General features: G+C 42.2%; 1 protein-coding gene across 1 annotated transcript in view; it reads left to right on the top strand.

The window, feature by feature from the left end:
• Window positions 1-15,636, top strand: part of spag17 (sperm associated antigen 17) — a 327,444-nt gene that overhangs the window by 38,321 nt on the left and 273,487 nt on the right. The window contains exons 8-10 of the mRNA XM_041210903.1: window positions 806-997; window positions 3,101-3,282; window positions 9,591-9,725. Coding sequence (XP_041066837.1) covers window positions 806-997; window positions 3,101-3,282; window positions 9,591-9,725 — 509 coding nt within the window. The remainder of the gene's footprint in view (window positions 1-805; window positions 998-3,100; window positions 3,283-9,590; window positions 9,726-15,636) is intronic.

Raw genomic sequence — 15,636 nt, 5'->3', positions numbered from 1 at the left:
TAATTCTTCAATTTTTATGATGCATCAGGAGTTGGAGTTCTGAAAATTTGAAAAGGGTCAACTTTTCTGACCTTTGCCTTGAGGAAATGCCTATTTGCCCAGCTACAAAGGTCAGGTATAAGCCCTGGAGACCATTTAATAATTCTCCCCACCCTTCACATTGCTCAAGGATTTCTGGGGTTGGAGCTTTCTCTGCACTTGTCTTAACACAGATCTTTTGTAAACATACAGATGAGGCCTTCCACCTATGTATATGCTCCCTGGGATGCAGAATGAAACCAGGAGCTTTAACCTGCCCCTGATCTCCAATCCATGGATCTGCAGAGGTAGTCAGGGAGGTTTTCTTTTGTATGCTGTGTGACAATTAGAGCTTTCAATAGTCAGAAAGCCCTAATCTTAGAAACCCAGCACGCCATTGAGAGGCAAAATTTTTACCCGTTTGATAGCTGCAAGCCCTGACCATGGGGCAGACCAGTGCCAGGTCTGCTCCCAGACCATGGTAATGGCATTGGGAAAGGTCGAGTGCACTCCATAAAAAGCATCCCCAAAATGTCCAGTGCAGATCAGTTGAGTTACACCTTGTGCTGACAGATCATAGACCAGCATTGAGGGTGGTCATAAGAGCCTGTGGCCTGGGATGTTGTACCTTTGCAACTGAGAAAAGATACCTGATATACAGAAAAAATAATAGATCTCCAGTGAGTAAGGGATGCTAGACCCTATTTTAACTCTGCAAGTGGCTGGGTTTTGATGAGATTAAAATTGTACCCATTGTATCATCAATATTTCCTTGGTTTAATAACAGACGATGAACCTGATGATGGTCCTCAACGCTACATCATAATCCAAGGTTTCCAAAATCTTAAGTTTCTACTCATGTTGGAAAAACTAAGAATTAATATCTCTGCTGTAATAATGATCAGTTATGAAAAGAATGAAAGTTTCCTGAAAGTGGATGCTGCTGAACCTGAGATACACCACTCGGAGTCACTTGAAGGTCAGTTAGCTACTCGTTCTCAGGTGAGTTATAGTTAACACCAGTTTGGCGACCAACATCAGTTACTTTTTGGGTATAAAATAAGTTGTTATGATTGAGTCCTAATGGAATTAAGCAGGAAAGGAAATCTAGCAGAGTATTTTGGGATTTCCATATGTTTGATTATTGTTTATTTAAATATGTTGTATTTAAATCCATAACCACAAAGAAACAAGAATATGTAATTCAGCTGTTCAAATCTCTTCCACCATTAAATTACATCAAGGCTAATTTGTACATCAACGCCGGCCTTTGTTCCATATTCCTTGAAAATTATACACAAGAAAACTCTAGTTAAATTTTCAATTGATTTAGTGTCCACAGCATCTTGGGGAAACAAATTCCAGATTTCCACTATCTTTTGTGTGAAAAAATGGTTCCTAATTTCATTCATAAATAGTCTAACTCTAATTTTAAGATTATGCCCTCTTTTCTGGATTCTGGATAAAATAGTTCCATTTTATCAATCCCATTAAACTGTTAATCATTTCAAATCTTTTGATTTAACATGCATCAACATTCTCAAATCAGAGGAATACATTACAGGTTTATTCAACCTGTCCATATAATTTAACCCTTTAAGCACTGGTATCATTCTGTTGAGTCTGTACAAAACCAGTTTCAAGACCAGTATATCTTTCCTGAGGTTTGTGTCCAAAACTGAATGCAGTACTCCAGAAGGGATCACTTCTTCACTTTTGAATTCAATCCCATCAAGATAAAAGCTAACATTTAATTAGCCTTTTTGATACTTTTCTGCACCTGTGCACAAGCTTTTAATGATTAGTATGCACAAACACCCAGGGCACAATTTTTAGGTCGGCTTGTGGGAGTGTGTCCGACCCGATCGGATGCGAAATCGCACAGGATGACGTTGGGCAAGCATGCTGACGTCACCTTGCGCTCGTGCGATATTTCGGTCGGTGGACGTGTGCAAAAGTCGGAAGCACACCCAGCGACAATTAAGAGGCCATTTAGTGCAGTTAAAGTTGTAATTGTCTCCGATTTTCCATGGTCCATCCAACGTTACGGTTGGTGGACGGGCAAATTGGGCAGGCGGACTTTGCATTTTTCATGAAACCTCATCCAAGGGCGGATTGAGGATTCCATTATTAACTTAAAAAATTAAAAATGTATGGACAGAATTTTTATTATATATATATTCAGGTGACTGATTCTGATGCGTGGATTTTTTCGGATTTTAAAAACGTTATTTATTGGTTTTAAAGTCTTCAGCTCCCTAAGGCAACTCTTTGCCTTCAGGAAGCTTTTATTTAGTGCTTGTCTGCGCCCGCGCTTCCATCAGTGCCTGCCCTCCTCCCACCCCCACCCCAGCAGTGCTGAGTATTTCAGCCCGCACTTCACGTTGGCTGGTGTTTTACTGACTAGCCAGCATGAATTTGCATCGGGGGGCCAATCGCGGACGGCGATCTGTTCCCTGGCCATTCCCGGGCCAACCAATCGCACCCACACGCCAACCTAAAAATCAAACCCTTAAATCCCTTTGCTCCTCCAGAGCTTCTAGTCTCCCACCATTAAGTGAATATTCTGTTCTTCTTTCTCAACTTTCAGAAATGATATCCCAGTACAGGCAACAACTTCTAAAATACAGTCAGGCATTTATAATTATTGTTTTAAAACTAATTTAGAAATTAAGCAATAAAGTTCAATTCTACCTAGTGATAGTTAACCTTTTGATCAGGTGCACAAACTTTTGTCATTTGCAGGCTGGTTTATGATACATGACATATTAGTGCTTCTTCTTTTCTCCCCAGGATTTCCCAATTCTTCCACATCTCTCACTGAATCAGTCCACTATCTCTTAATCATAAAAGGCACTCAAAGAAATGAAACACTAAATATTACTGAATGGGCACTTTTGGATTCTAGAATCCCTGAAATTTGTATCTCTGCAGTTCATAATCTCAGTTTATAAAATTATGCTCCATTTATATTCAATTTTGGTATACTGTTTTGGTAACAACATGGCAATCATGGAAGTCAGTCAAAATATTTTTTTGAAGTAAACCGTTAGATAGCTTTCAAAATTATCGCTGGTTGCAGCTATTGAAACAGAGAAAAAGCAAAAGGAGGAAGCCAACAAGAGCCTGGAGAATTTTTGGAAGTACCTTGAGCCTGTTCTGAGTAGTGGAAAATCAGGATCCAAACTATTTGATATAGCCAGGCTCCGTTATACAGTGAAGGAAGCCATCTTACCACAAGACTGGGACAATGATGATATGAAGGTCAGTACCAACCCAAAACTTCAGACTTAGCTTTATTAGTCTGATTGCCATAGTCAGTTACAGCACAGAAGGAGGCCATTCAGCCCATCAAGTCCATGCCAGCTCCCCATGGAGCAATCCAGTCAGTCTCAGACCCCCACATGATCCCTGAAGCCCTGCAAAATTATTTCCTTCAAGTGCCCATATTTCTTTTTGAAGTCGATGAATGTTTTTGCTTCTGCCATCCTTGCCGACAGTGAGTTTCAGGTCATTACCACTTGCTGCATGAAAATGTTCTTCCTAACATTCCTGCACCTCTTGCCCAAAATATTAAATCTCCCCTCAATTTTCTTTGCTCCAAGGAGAACAACTCCAGCTTTTTGAACCTAACCCTGTAATTAAAACCTCCCATCCCTGTTGCCATTTTGGTAAAACCTCCACTTCACCTTCTCAAGGGCCTTCACATTTTTCCTAAAGTGTGGTAGCCAGAACTGATGCAATACTCTAGTTAGTGCCCAACCAGAGCTTTATAAAAGTTCAGCATACCTTCCCTGCTTTTGTAACTCAATGCACCTGTTTATGAAGCTCAAGATCTCATATACTTTGCTAACCACTCTCTCAATATGTCCTGTCATCTTCAAAGATTCATGCACAGGGGTTCCTCTGTTCCTGCACTCTCTTTAGAACTGTGCCATTAAGTCTATCTTGCCTCTTCCTGTCTCTTCTGCCAGAATGCATCACCTCACATTTCTCAGTGTTAAATTTCATTTGTCACTTGTCTTTACATTCTCTTAGCCTATCTATGCCCTGTTGCAGGCAACTTGTATCATCCTCACTGTTTGCCTGATCTCCTAGTTTGATACCATTGGCAAATTTTGAAATTTGACTCCATATTCCAAGATCCAAGTCATTTATATATAGCAAAAAATTCAGTGGTCCTAGTGCTGACCCTTGGGGAACACCACCGCTTTCAATCCTCCAGTCTGAAAAACAACCATCTACCATGACTTGCTGCTTTCAGTCTTTGAGCTAATTTTTTTATCCAATTGTACACTGACCCTCCTATTCAATTAGCCTCAATTTTGTTAAACAGACTTTTATGTTGTACCCTGGCAAACACTTGCTTAAAATCCATACAGAAAATCCATTTTTAGATTAATAAGACGATGCCTTCAACAAATTAAAATAGTAAAAAAAGGCAAAGCACTGCAGATGCTGGATATCTGAAATATAATCATAAAATGCTAGAACTATTCAGTAGGTCAAGCAACATCTGTGGAGATAGGAACAGAATTATCATTTCAGACCTTTCATCAGAACTGGAAAATGTTATAGATGTTAAGCAAGCACAGAGGCAGGGAAAGCAGAAAGGGGAAGAAAGAACAAAAGGATAGGTCTATGATAAAGTGTAAGCCAGGAGTGATTAAATGAGCAAGTGTATGGTGGCAAAAGGAGCTGGTAATACAATGAATCAGATGAAAGCCCTACAGTCCTGCTGCAGGAATACTGGTAGACTATTAAACAACTTACGCAAGGAGGAGGCTCTCTGAACATTGCTATTCTAAATTGTGGCAGAACCTAGCATGAGTGCAAAAGACAATGCTGAAGCACTTGTAGCCATCTCCAGCCAGAAGTGCTGAGTGTAAGATCAATCTCCTGAGGTCTCCACCATCACAGATGACAGTCCAGCCAATTTTATTCACTACAAGAGATATCAAGAAACTGCTGAGTACACTGGATACAGCAAAGACTTGTGCTGCAGAACTAACTGTGCCTTTAGCCAAGCTATTCTAGTACAGTTACAACTCTAGCATCTACCCAACAAAGTGGAAAATTGAAAACAAAAACAGAATTACCTGGAAAAACTCAGCGGGTCTGGCAGCATCGGCGGAGAAGAAAAGAGTTGACGTTTCGAGTCCTCATGACCCTTCAACAGAACTAAGAGAAAAATTGGAAAATTACTCATCTATGTCCTATCCACAAAAAACAGAATACATTCAACTCAACCAATTACTGTCCGATCAGCCCACTCTCAGTTACCGGCAAAGTAATGCAAGGCGTCACTGACAGGGCTATCAAGCAACACTTACTCAACCATAACCTGCTCACCAATGCTCATTTGGATTCTGCCAAGGGCACTTGGTTCCAAATGTTATTGCAGATTTGGCCCAAACACAGCCAAAGGAGCTAAATTCTAGAGGTGAAGTGAGAGTGACGGCTCTTGACATCAAAGCAGCATTTGACAGGGCATTAAGGGGTCCTAGTAAAATTGAAGTTGATGGGAATCAGTGGGACACTGCCCATTAGCTGGAGTCATAACTAACATGTTCCAGTTGGTGGATGAACTGGCTTCTGCTCCCAAGCCTTTGTGCACAAAGGATTATATCAGAAGTCACATGACCATGGCAAGCCAGAGTACACAAAAGCACTTCTTCAAAAATCCCCCTCTTCATAAAAAAAACCAAACCTCCATACACTATCATTTGCAGTTGCAAGTCATGGACATATGCGGTCTACAATGAAAACCACACGTACAGAAAACTATTCATTCTAGTCTGTCCCATTTCTTTATTTTTTCATGGGAGGGGCTGGTGAGGCCAGCATTTGTTGCCCATCCCTGATTGCCCTGGAACTGAGTGGCTTGTTGGACCATTGTAGAGGGCGGTTGGTCTGGAGTCACATGTAGGTCAGATCAGGTAAGGATGGCAGATTTCCTTCCCTAAAGGACATTAGTGAACCAGATAGGCTTTTACAACAATCGATGATAGTTGTTATGGTCACCGTTACTGAGACTAGCTTTATATTCCAGATTTATTGATTGAATTTTAGTTCAGCTGCTGTGGTGGGAGTATTAGCATGGACCTCTGGATTACTAGTTCAGTGATATTACCACTACACCACCTTCTCCCCCAACTTTCTTCTGTCCCTGCACACATATTGCAGACACAAACCTGAGTGTTCACGTCTCCTAGTTGTATAGGTGTGGATTGTTATTGGCCAATCGTCTAGTGTCTGCTCATTCTTTGGGTGATATTGTCTCTCCGGGGAACGTTGTTGCCGTGGCGAGTGTTGCTGTTGTGGGAATTGTTGCTGCTAATCCATTACCTTTATTGGGGAATGGGTTAACCTCTGTTCAGTTCTTTCAGTTCATCATGCGGTTGGTGAAATCACATCTTCCTCCTCAGCTGTTTGCTGTGAAGGAGCAGCTTCTCCAGTTGCACATATATGTCTGCAGTTACGACAATATATCTGATCATTCATTTTCATTGTGTACAATCAAGATGACAACTTTTCTACACAGGAATCAAATGGGCTGACTTTTGTTGAGAGTGTTGAATGTTTGAATTCTGACCAGCTCTTCAACTCTTGACTCTGATAATGATTTGGTAACTTTTTCAAAGTGAAGTTTGGCTTGCTGTTGTTTCACTTTGATTTTGTAACTCATTCTTGTTGCTACAACTGGCTTCAGTAGTTTTTTAGCTATTGGAAGAATAGTTGTCTGTACACATGTGGCTTTCATTGTAGACCTCATACGTCCATGACTTGCAACTGCAAATGATAGTGTATGGAGGTTGGTTTTTTTGGTCGCTGACTGGACTACTTTTCATGCCTTCTCTGGGTATGCCTCTGTGCTCTAGGGTTGCCTTGTACACATCTGTGCTGGATCTGCGTGATTTTTTAAATGATTTCCTTTCACATTTTTCACTGCTCCCTCAGCCTTTACATTTGACTGGGATAGTGTGGAGACGATGTATAGTGCTGAATTTCCCAATCATTTACAAAGCACCTGAATTCTTCATTTGTGAACTGAGAGCCACTGTCACTCATCACAATGTCAGGAATGCAATAACAACTGAACTGTGCTTTCAGGCATTCTTTGATGTTATTGGTAGTCATTGACATCAGCTTGTCTAACTCTCAGTTGCCTGTGACAAGTTAATCCGTTCCAGTGAGAAAGAAGAGGTCTACTCCAAGCTTCATCCATGGTCTGCCTGGTTTGTCATGAGTGGCTCTTTAGCCTGCTTAGCTTGATGTTCATTACAAGCATTATACTGGCTGATATGGTCCTTGATTTCAGTGCTCATGTTTAGCCAGTAGAGCACCTCTTTTGCCTTCCTCAGACTAAACTCAATTCCTTGATGGCTTGCATGGATGTGCTTCAGTATCTCTTTTCCCATATCCTTAGGGATAATGATTCTAGTTCCTTTGTATAAGATGCTATCTTGGACAATCATTTAATCTCTGTATGCCCAATAGTCTCATATAGTAATAGGTATGTTCTTGATGATTTCAGGACACCCTTTCATCACCCTTTCATTCTGCAGCACTTGAAGAGTTTCATCTCATTGTGTAGTTTGCTTGATCTGAGCAGGACCCTTGTCTGTGCGATTCAATGCGTATGTTAAGTTGATGACTTCTAGAGCATGTCGTGCTTTTGTTTCACATTGAATCTGGAAGATTTTGCAAACTGTACAAGCATCATCAACTTTCTTCAAAGGCAGTGCAGCTCTTGACAGCATGTCAGCAATGTATATCTGCTTCCCCTGTTTGTACTTCACTTCCAAATGATATCTCTGCAAACAATGTAAAGTGCTTTGGAGCGGATAGAAGCAGTTAGAGAAAGATGCTTTGTAGTAGCTTGTGGTCATTTTCTGCTGTCACCTTGTCTATCCCAAATATGTGCTGATTAAAATGCTCACAAGCAAAGACAATAGCCAGGCACTCTTTCTCAATCTGTGCGTAGTGTTGTTCAGTTTGCATTAATGCTCTGGGTGTGAATGCAACGAGCTGTCTTTGCTGCATGAGCATTGCTCCAAGCTCTGTCTTGCTGGCACCACACTCCAGGGTGACTTCATTGTTAATGTACTACCTCAGCACTGGCATTGTCGTCACTAGTTGTTTGATGCGAGTGAAAGCTACTTCTTGTTCTGTGCCCCAATACCACTGAACATCCTTTGTAGTGAGCTCACATAGAGGTTCACACTCTGATGAAAGAATGGACAAGAACTTAGCCAGGTAGTTCACAAATCCAATAAATCATTTCACATCTGTTGGTTGTTGGTAGCCAACTACGGTAATCCTTTTGCTTCCTGTACATGGCCTATATACTTGATTTCAGTCATCTTCAGTTGCAGTTTCTTATTCAGCTTCAGGTTCATTTGGCGAGATCTTTCTAGCAGGAGAACTTTACAGGAATCGTATTAGTCCTTAAGACAGTGACCTCACTTTGACCAGCAATGGGACCCACTGAAGAATGTTACCGTAATTGGCTAATTAAGTTGCTGCTGCCAGAGTTGCCGACTAAATAAGAATGGAGGCCCACCTCCAAGAACTGCCTGCCCAATCAGACAGCTGGTAGCTCAGCAGACTTATTGCCACCAGTAGTGGTGACCATTGCTTAGGTTGCAGCTGCCGGGAGAGGGCGCTTCAGTGGCCAGAAACCCTCAAAGAGGAATCAGTGGGGTTTGGGGGCAAGGCAGGCAGGTCCTGCTGAATGGCGGGAGGATAGGTTCATGGTACACAGATGGCGCAGTTGCTGTGGTGGTGTCTATTGCTGCCGGAGATGACCCTCCGTGTGCCATGAAGTGCTCAAAATGGAGGGCCATTCCTTCCTGGAGTCTGCTGGGAGCCTGCCTGATTTTACTAGGCAATCTTACCCCGCACACTAGAAGGTTCTCCCCCACCTCGCTCCGATGTCGGCAAAATGCCCACGGAAGCAGAAAGTGGCCTTTAATTGGCCACATACGTAGTGCAATTGTGGTCCCGGCAGACAACAAATCTGCCTACTTTCCCACCGCTGACAAAACTTCAGGGTGGTGGGAAGACATGGGGCACACCCCTCCACCTTCCCACACCATTTTGCAAGTCTTCCCACCTTCCAGCCTGTCACTAAAGGACAGGTAAAATTCTGGCTATTAAGCCTATCCTCTCTCCACAGATACTACCAGCCCTGCTGAATATTTCCAGCAATTTCTGTTTTATTATCTTCTCTCTCCCTGCTTTAAAAAATACACCAACCTCAATTTGACTGCCGGACGACCTGTTCTTTTCTCCTCTTCAGTGTTCATTTAATCTTGTGATCTGTAAAACACTTTGGGGGATTTTTACAATGTGAGGGCAGCAATGTTTTCGATGAGCTCAAGTTTATGAAGGATGGAAGATAGGAGACTGGCCAGGAAAGCTTTTGACTAATCTCTCAAAATATTGTCTGTTACATTGATAGTTTAGAAAATTAAATCTCACAAAGTTGTGAAGTGGCATTTTGTTAGCATGTCCTACTGCATCTCTTGAACATGTTTCTGAAAACGATGTTATTTCTTTGTTGTCAGCTGGAGTTTGGTGCGACAATATTTAAAGATATCGCCAGCATGATTTACGATTGTGAAGACTGGAAAAGACAGCATCAGAACTATCTGAACAATATTAAGCTCATTACTGTGCCAACACCTTCAAAAAAGGAAGAGGTAAAGCAGCAGATTCTATATTAGGATCTATTATTATGAGGTTCCACAATAACTGATTTGATTATATGGTGTAAGCTTTAAATATGGTCTATTTTTCAATGTAATAAATTATTATAGAAGAATATTTCATCTGTTGAACACCACTTGGAGGAAGCACTGAGGGTAGCCAGGTAGGGGACTTCAATGTCTCGGTAGCACTGATCAAGCTGGCTGAGTCTTAAATTACATAGCTGCTAGACTGAGTCTGGAGCAGGTGGCGAGGGAACCAACAAGAGGGGAAAACATACTTGACCTCATCCTCACCAACCTGCTTGCTGCAGATGCATCTGTCCATGACAGTATCGGTAGGAGCGACCACCGTGTTGTGGCGATGAAGTCCCGCCTTCACATTGAGGATACCCTCCATCATGTTGTGTGGCACTACCGCCGTGCTAAGTAAGATAGATTTCAAACAGATCTAGCAGCAGTAGAATTGTACTCCAACACAATCCGGCATATCCCTCCTTTATCATTGCCATCAAGCCAGGAGCTCAACCCTGGTTCAATGAAGAGTGCAGGAGGGCATGCCAGGAGCAACACCAGGCATACCTAAAAATAAGGTGTCAATCTGGTGAAGCTATAACACAGGACTACTTGCATGCCAAATAGCGTAAGTAACAAGTGATAGATAGAACTAAGTGATCCCAGAACTAACGGATCAGATCTAAGGTCTGCAGTCCTGCCACATCCAGTGGTGAATGGTGGTGGACAATTAAACAAGTCACTGGTGGAGGAGGCTCCACAAATATGCCCATCCTCAATGATGGAGGAGCCCAGCACATCAGTGCAAAAGATAAGGCTGAAGCACTTGCTACAATCTTCAGCCAGAAGTGCCGAGTTGAAGATCCATCTCGACCTGCTCCGTAGGTCCCCAACATCACAGTCCTCAACCAATTAGATTCAATCCACGTGATATCAAGAAACAGCTGAAGGCACTGGATACTGCAAAGGCTATGGGCCCTGACAATATTCCAGCAATAGTACTGAAGACTTGTGCACCAGAATTTGCCGTGCCCCTAATCAAGTTGTACCAGCACAGCTACAACACTAGCATCTATCCGGCTATGTGGAAAATTGCCCAGGTATGCCCTGTACACAAAAAGCAGGACAAATCCAACCCAGCCAATTACCACCCCATCAATCTACTCTCGACCATCAGTAAAGTAATGGAAGGGATCATCAACAGTGCTATCAAGCAGCACTTTCTTAGCAATAACCTACTCACTGACGCCCAGTTTGGGTTCATCCAGGGCCATTAAGCTCCTGACCTCATTACAGCCTTGTTTCAAACATGGACAAAAGAGCAGAGTATCCGAGGTGAGGTGACTGCCCTTGACATCAAGGCTGCGTTTGACTGAGTGTGGCATCAAGGAGCCCTAGCAAAACTGGAGTCAATGGGAATAGGGGGAAAACTCCCCACTAGTTGGAGTCATACCTAGCACAAAGGAAAATGTTGTCGTTGTTGGAGGTCAGTCACCTCAGCTCCAGGACATCACTGCAGGAGTTCTACAGGGTAGTGTCCTCGGCCCAACTATCTTCAGCTGCTTCATCAATGACTTTCCTTCCATCATAAGGTCAGAAGTGGGGAAGTTCGCTGATGATTGCACAATGTTTGGCACCATTCACGACTCCTCAAACAGTAAAGCAGTCCATATCCAAATGCAGGAAGACCTGGACAACATCCAGGCTTGGGCTGACAATTGGCAAATAACATTTGTGCCACACAAGTGTCAGGCAATGACCATCTCTAACAAGAGAGAATCCAACTATCGCCTCTTGACGTTCAATGGCATTACCATCAGTGAATCCCCCACTATCAACATCCTGGGGGTTGCCATTGACCAGAAACTGAACTAGACTAGCCACATAAATACTATGGCTACAAGAGCAGGTCAGAGGCTAGGAATCGTGTGACGAGTAACTCACCTGAATTCTCACTTGCCTGGATGAATGCAGCTCCCCTAACACTCAAGAAGCTTGACACCGTCAAGGACAAAGCAGCCTGCTTGATTGGCACCACATCCACAAACATTCACCACCTCCGATACACAGTAGCAGTAGTGTGTACTATCTACAAATGCACTGCAGGAATTCACCAAGGCTCTTTCAACAGCTCCTTCCAAGCCCATGACCACTACCAACGAGAAGGACAAGGGTAGCAGATAGATAGGAATACAACCACCTGGAAGTTCCCCTCCAAGTCACTCACCACCCTGCCTTGGAAATATATCGCCGTTCCTTCACTGTCGCTGGGTCAAAATCCCGAAACTCCCTTTCTAACAGCACTGTGAGTGTACTACACCACATGGACTGCAGTGGTTCAAGAAGGCAGCTCACCACCACCTTCTGAAGGGCAACTAGGGATGAGCAATAAATGTTGGCCCAGCCAGTGAAGCCCACATCCCGCGAATGAATTAAAAAAAACTGGAGCTCATCTAAAACTCTGCTACATTTATTCTAAATCACACCAAATCAAGTTTTCCCATCACCTCTGTATTCACTACTGATATTGGTTCCTTATGCACAACACATTGATTTTAAAATTTTCATCTTCCTGTTGAAGTCCTTAGTGTTAGTGCTGTACATTCTTTAAATCTGCCAGTATTAGCGCTCTTAATTCTCTGAAACAATAGTGTCAGTGCTGGACATTGTCTGCACTTGGTAGCGTTATCACTCTGCATCTTCTGAGCTTGGTGGTGCTGTGCATCCTTTGGCCTCAGGAATGTTAGCACTTGCATACTTTGTGCTTAGTAGTATAGGGCTGTGCATTTTTTGAAATTGGTAGCATGTCTGACAATGACTGAATTATATTGCACATTATGGAGAATTGAAGTACTCTGCAATTGATTGGATCAAATTACACAATCAGATAAAGTGTTGCATGAGTTGGTGTGAATAAACAACCTCCGTTATCCAACTCAGTGGTGCAAACATATGCATCAGAAAAAGACAGCTCTCCTTTTTATCAGAATACCTTGATCGCTGTTGGTCTACGGAAGTGACAGATTTTTTTTGAAACAGAGTTGAGGGGGTTTTAAGTACTCAACATAGGCTGTAATGAGGTTATTGGCAATAGGGCACTGCACTAATGGGCAGGCAGCAAAAAGGTCTGCAAGGAAGAACTAGACAGAAAGCAGAGGGATTATTCTATATAAATTGAGAACATCCACGGAAGTTCCAGTAGCATTGCAAATTTTTTGTATTATTATAAGTTATATTAATTATGCCAACTGAATTAAGCGACTCTGATCATAACTTGCTGTGGAATAAGGCAAAGTTTCACCTTGCTGTGGAATAAAGCAGCTTGAGATTCAAATAAACTTTACCTTGTCTGTTCAGAGATATTGTAACATAAGATAGCATGTAAAAGACGCTATCTTTGAAATTTGATCCAAATTCCAAAGGGCTGCAATACCATAGTAAATATAGAGCAATGCAAGTCAAAGCCCATAAAAGAAAAATGCCTGGATAGATTACAGGGTTGACCATCGTCACTAAACCTTCAAAGGCAGAGCTGAATTTATGACGATGACAACAGAATTTTTATCTTATTAAAGAATATTTTTCTATCTTCACATTTTCTCTGAGAAAATTCCCTTTTGGTCCTTTTATGTCAACTGTTCCCCAATAAAATGAGTTTGTCAATGTAAGCGTGATTCCCTATGGTTGAGCAATCTGAAATGCCAGAAATTGCTTTTTTTGGAAATGTTTTCATTTGCCATTTTTTTGTCTTCATCTTATGTCCAAATAAGGATTTAAATAAAATAATAATAGTACATATTTCACAATAACATAATTAAATTAATGTATTGAATTGTTTGGCCTAAGGAAGTGAGTATAGCTAATTTCTCCAGATGTGTCAGGAAAAGGAACACATAGCATCATTTTCAAGAAAGCTTTAATGTGAGTACCATGAAATGCTCAAGGAAGGGGATGATTGGGAATTAATATTCCTGACTACAGGGTATTCGGGAACAAATGAGAAGGAATCAAAGGAGGTAGATGGCAGTATTGATCAAAGAAACCGATAAAACACTGGAGAGGATGGTATAGTTGAGGGGTTAAAGCCAGGGTCTGTTTGACTAAAATTAAGGAACAATAAAGGAGCTATGCTACTGGGCCACCAAATAGTGGTAAGGAAAAAGAGGAGCAAATTTGCAGGCTGATTACAGAAAGATGCAAGAATTGCAGAGTACTGATAATGGGGGATTTCAATTATCCTAATAAAAGGGCAAATGGGGGAGGAATTCCTGAAGATGAGTGTTGAGATGAGTGTATTTCCAGCCGAATGAGAGAGAAAGCGATGCAGAATCTATTCCTAGGGAATGAAGTGGAGGCCAGCAAAGCATCCCTTAGTGGGAGAGTATTTGGAGAAGTGATCGTAATATCATTAGGTTTAGAGCAGTTATGGAAATCAAGTGTAAAAATACTAAACTAGAAGAGGGCTAACTTTAGTGAATTGAGAAGGCATCTGGCCCAGGTGGATTGGAATCAAAAATTGTTGGCCAAAACAGTAATTAAATATGAGGAGATGGTTCAGGGACCAAGCAGACACAGCCTTAAAAGGGGGAAAGGAAGGGCATCTGAAGCCAGAGCTTGCTGGATGACTCACTGCAGCTCCCCTATAAGAGGGGCAGACTGCCTTTAAGAGGTCCATGCTAGTTGTGCATTGTGCTATTCACACAAACTGCTGGACTGTCTGTTGAGCACGTAGCCAATCAGCAGCGTGTTTCATGCTGGGCTGCATCCTGAAATCATTTATATCAGAAGGCAGCACAGTGGGATCAGGGATGAGGAGTTTGTGCAACACAATCCCTGTGCCAAAAATGGGCCTTATCCAATTTTTCCCTCAATATATTTTGTTGATCTTTATCTTCAAGGGTGGAAATGTTGTATAACCAAACCATGACTGAAGAAAGTCTTAAAATATTAGAGCAAAGTATTTTACAGCAGAGCTTGAAGAATTTTACCCCTCCCAGCAAACACAACAGGCATACATTTATCATACTCATTTTCTTTTGACAGCTCTGGCCCATTCCCTACATGTAAGCACCTTCATAACTTCATAACTCTGGCACCACTTGCTTGTTCTTCATACACTCATTACTTCTGACAATGCAGCCACACCTAGGCTGTCTGCTTAGCCTGGGCACTCCCAGATCTGTGCTTACACTCAAGGCCTGTGTTATATTTAGAAGCAGAACCTGTCCTGGGCTGCTGCTTATTTGGCATTTAACATCTTCCAATCTTATTTCACTCACACCTTTCAATGCTCACCTGTTTGTAGAGCTTGCTGCTCCCTATGTTCACCTGGAGTACTCAGCTCCCTCATAAGCACCCCTCTCCATTAATGTTTACAAAATCTGTCTTCTCTCTTATTTTAAGAGAGACTGAAGAGACTAAAGGGACACTGAAGAGTGAGAGTTCATTTTGAGTGATCTCAGATGCCATTGTCCACAGTTCTCCCTCTCTTATCCCAAACTTTAATGATGATGATGGCAGGTTTTCACAGGCGAAGATCATGGGAAGGCTTGTCTCTTTGGTAGGTGGCATGATCTTTGGTGACTGAAGAGACCAATTCTTGATCTGCAGGCGATTGAGCAGTTGGGGTAGAGGAACTCCTGGTTTTGAACGGCAGTGGTATAAATAGATTCCTTCCGTTGTCTGCAACTTTCTTCAGCAACTTGGCATCTGTTTGTTTTGAACTTGTAACTTACTTTCCTGGTTGTTGTGTGCCAGGTATCTCTATCAGCTGTCTCCTCTCACACCCATTAGTCAACATCAGCCAGAGAGAGCTGACTTTTTAGCCTCTCTTTGAAGCATTTGCGAGGTGTGCCACGGTCTCGCCTGCTGGACCATGGTTCACCATAAA

This window comes from Carcharodon carcharias, chromosome 18, assembly GCF_017639515.1.
Source record: "Carcharodon carcharias isolate sCarCar2 chromosome 18, sCarCar2.pri, whole genome shotgun sequence".
Lineage (NCBI taxonomy): Eukaryota > Metazoa > Chordata > Chondrichthyes > Lamniformes > Lamnidae > Carcharodon > Carcharodon carcharias.
Note: the sequence above shows the minus strand (reverse complement) of the source record. Positions and strands in the feature narration are given on the sequence as shown.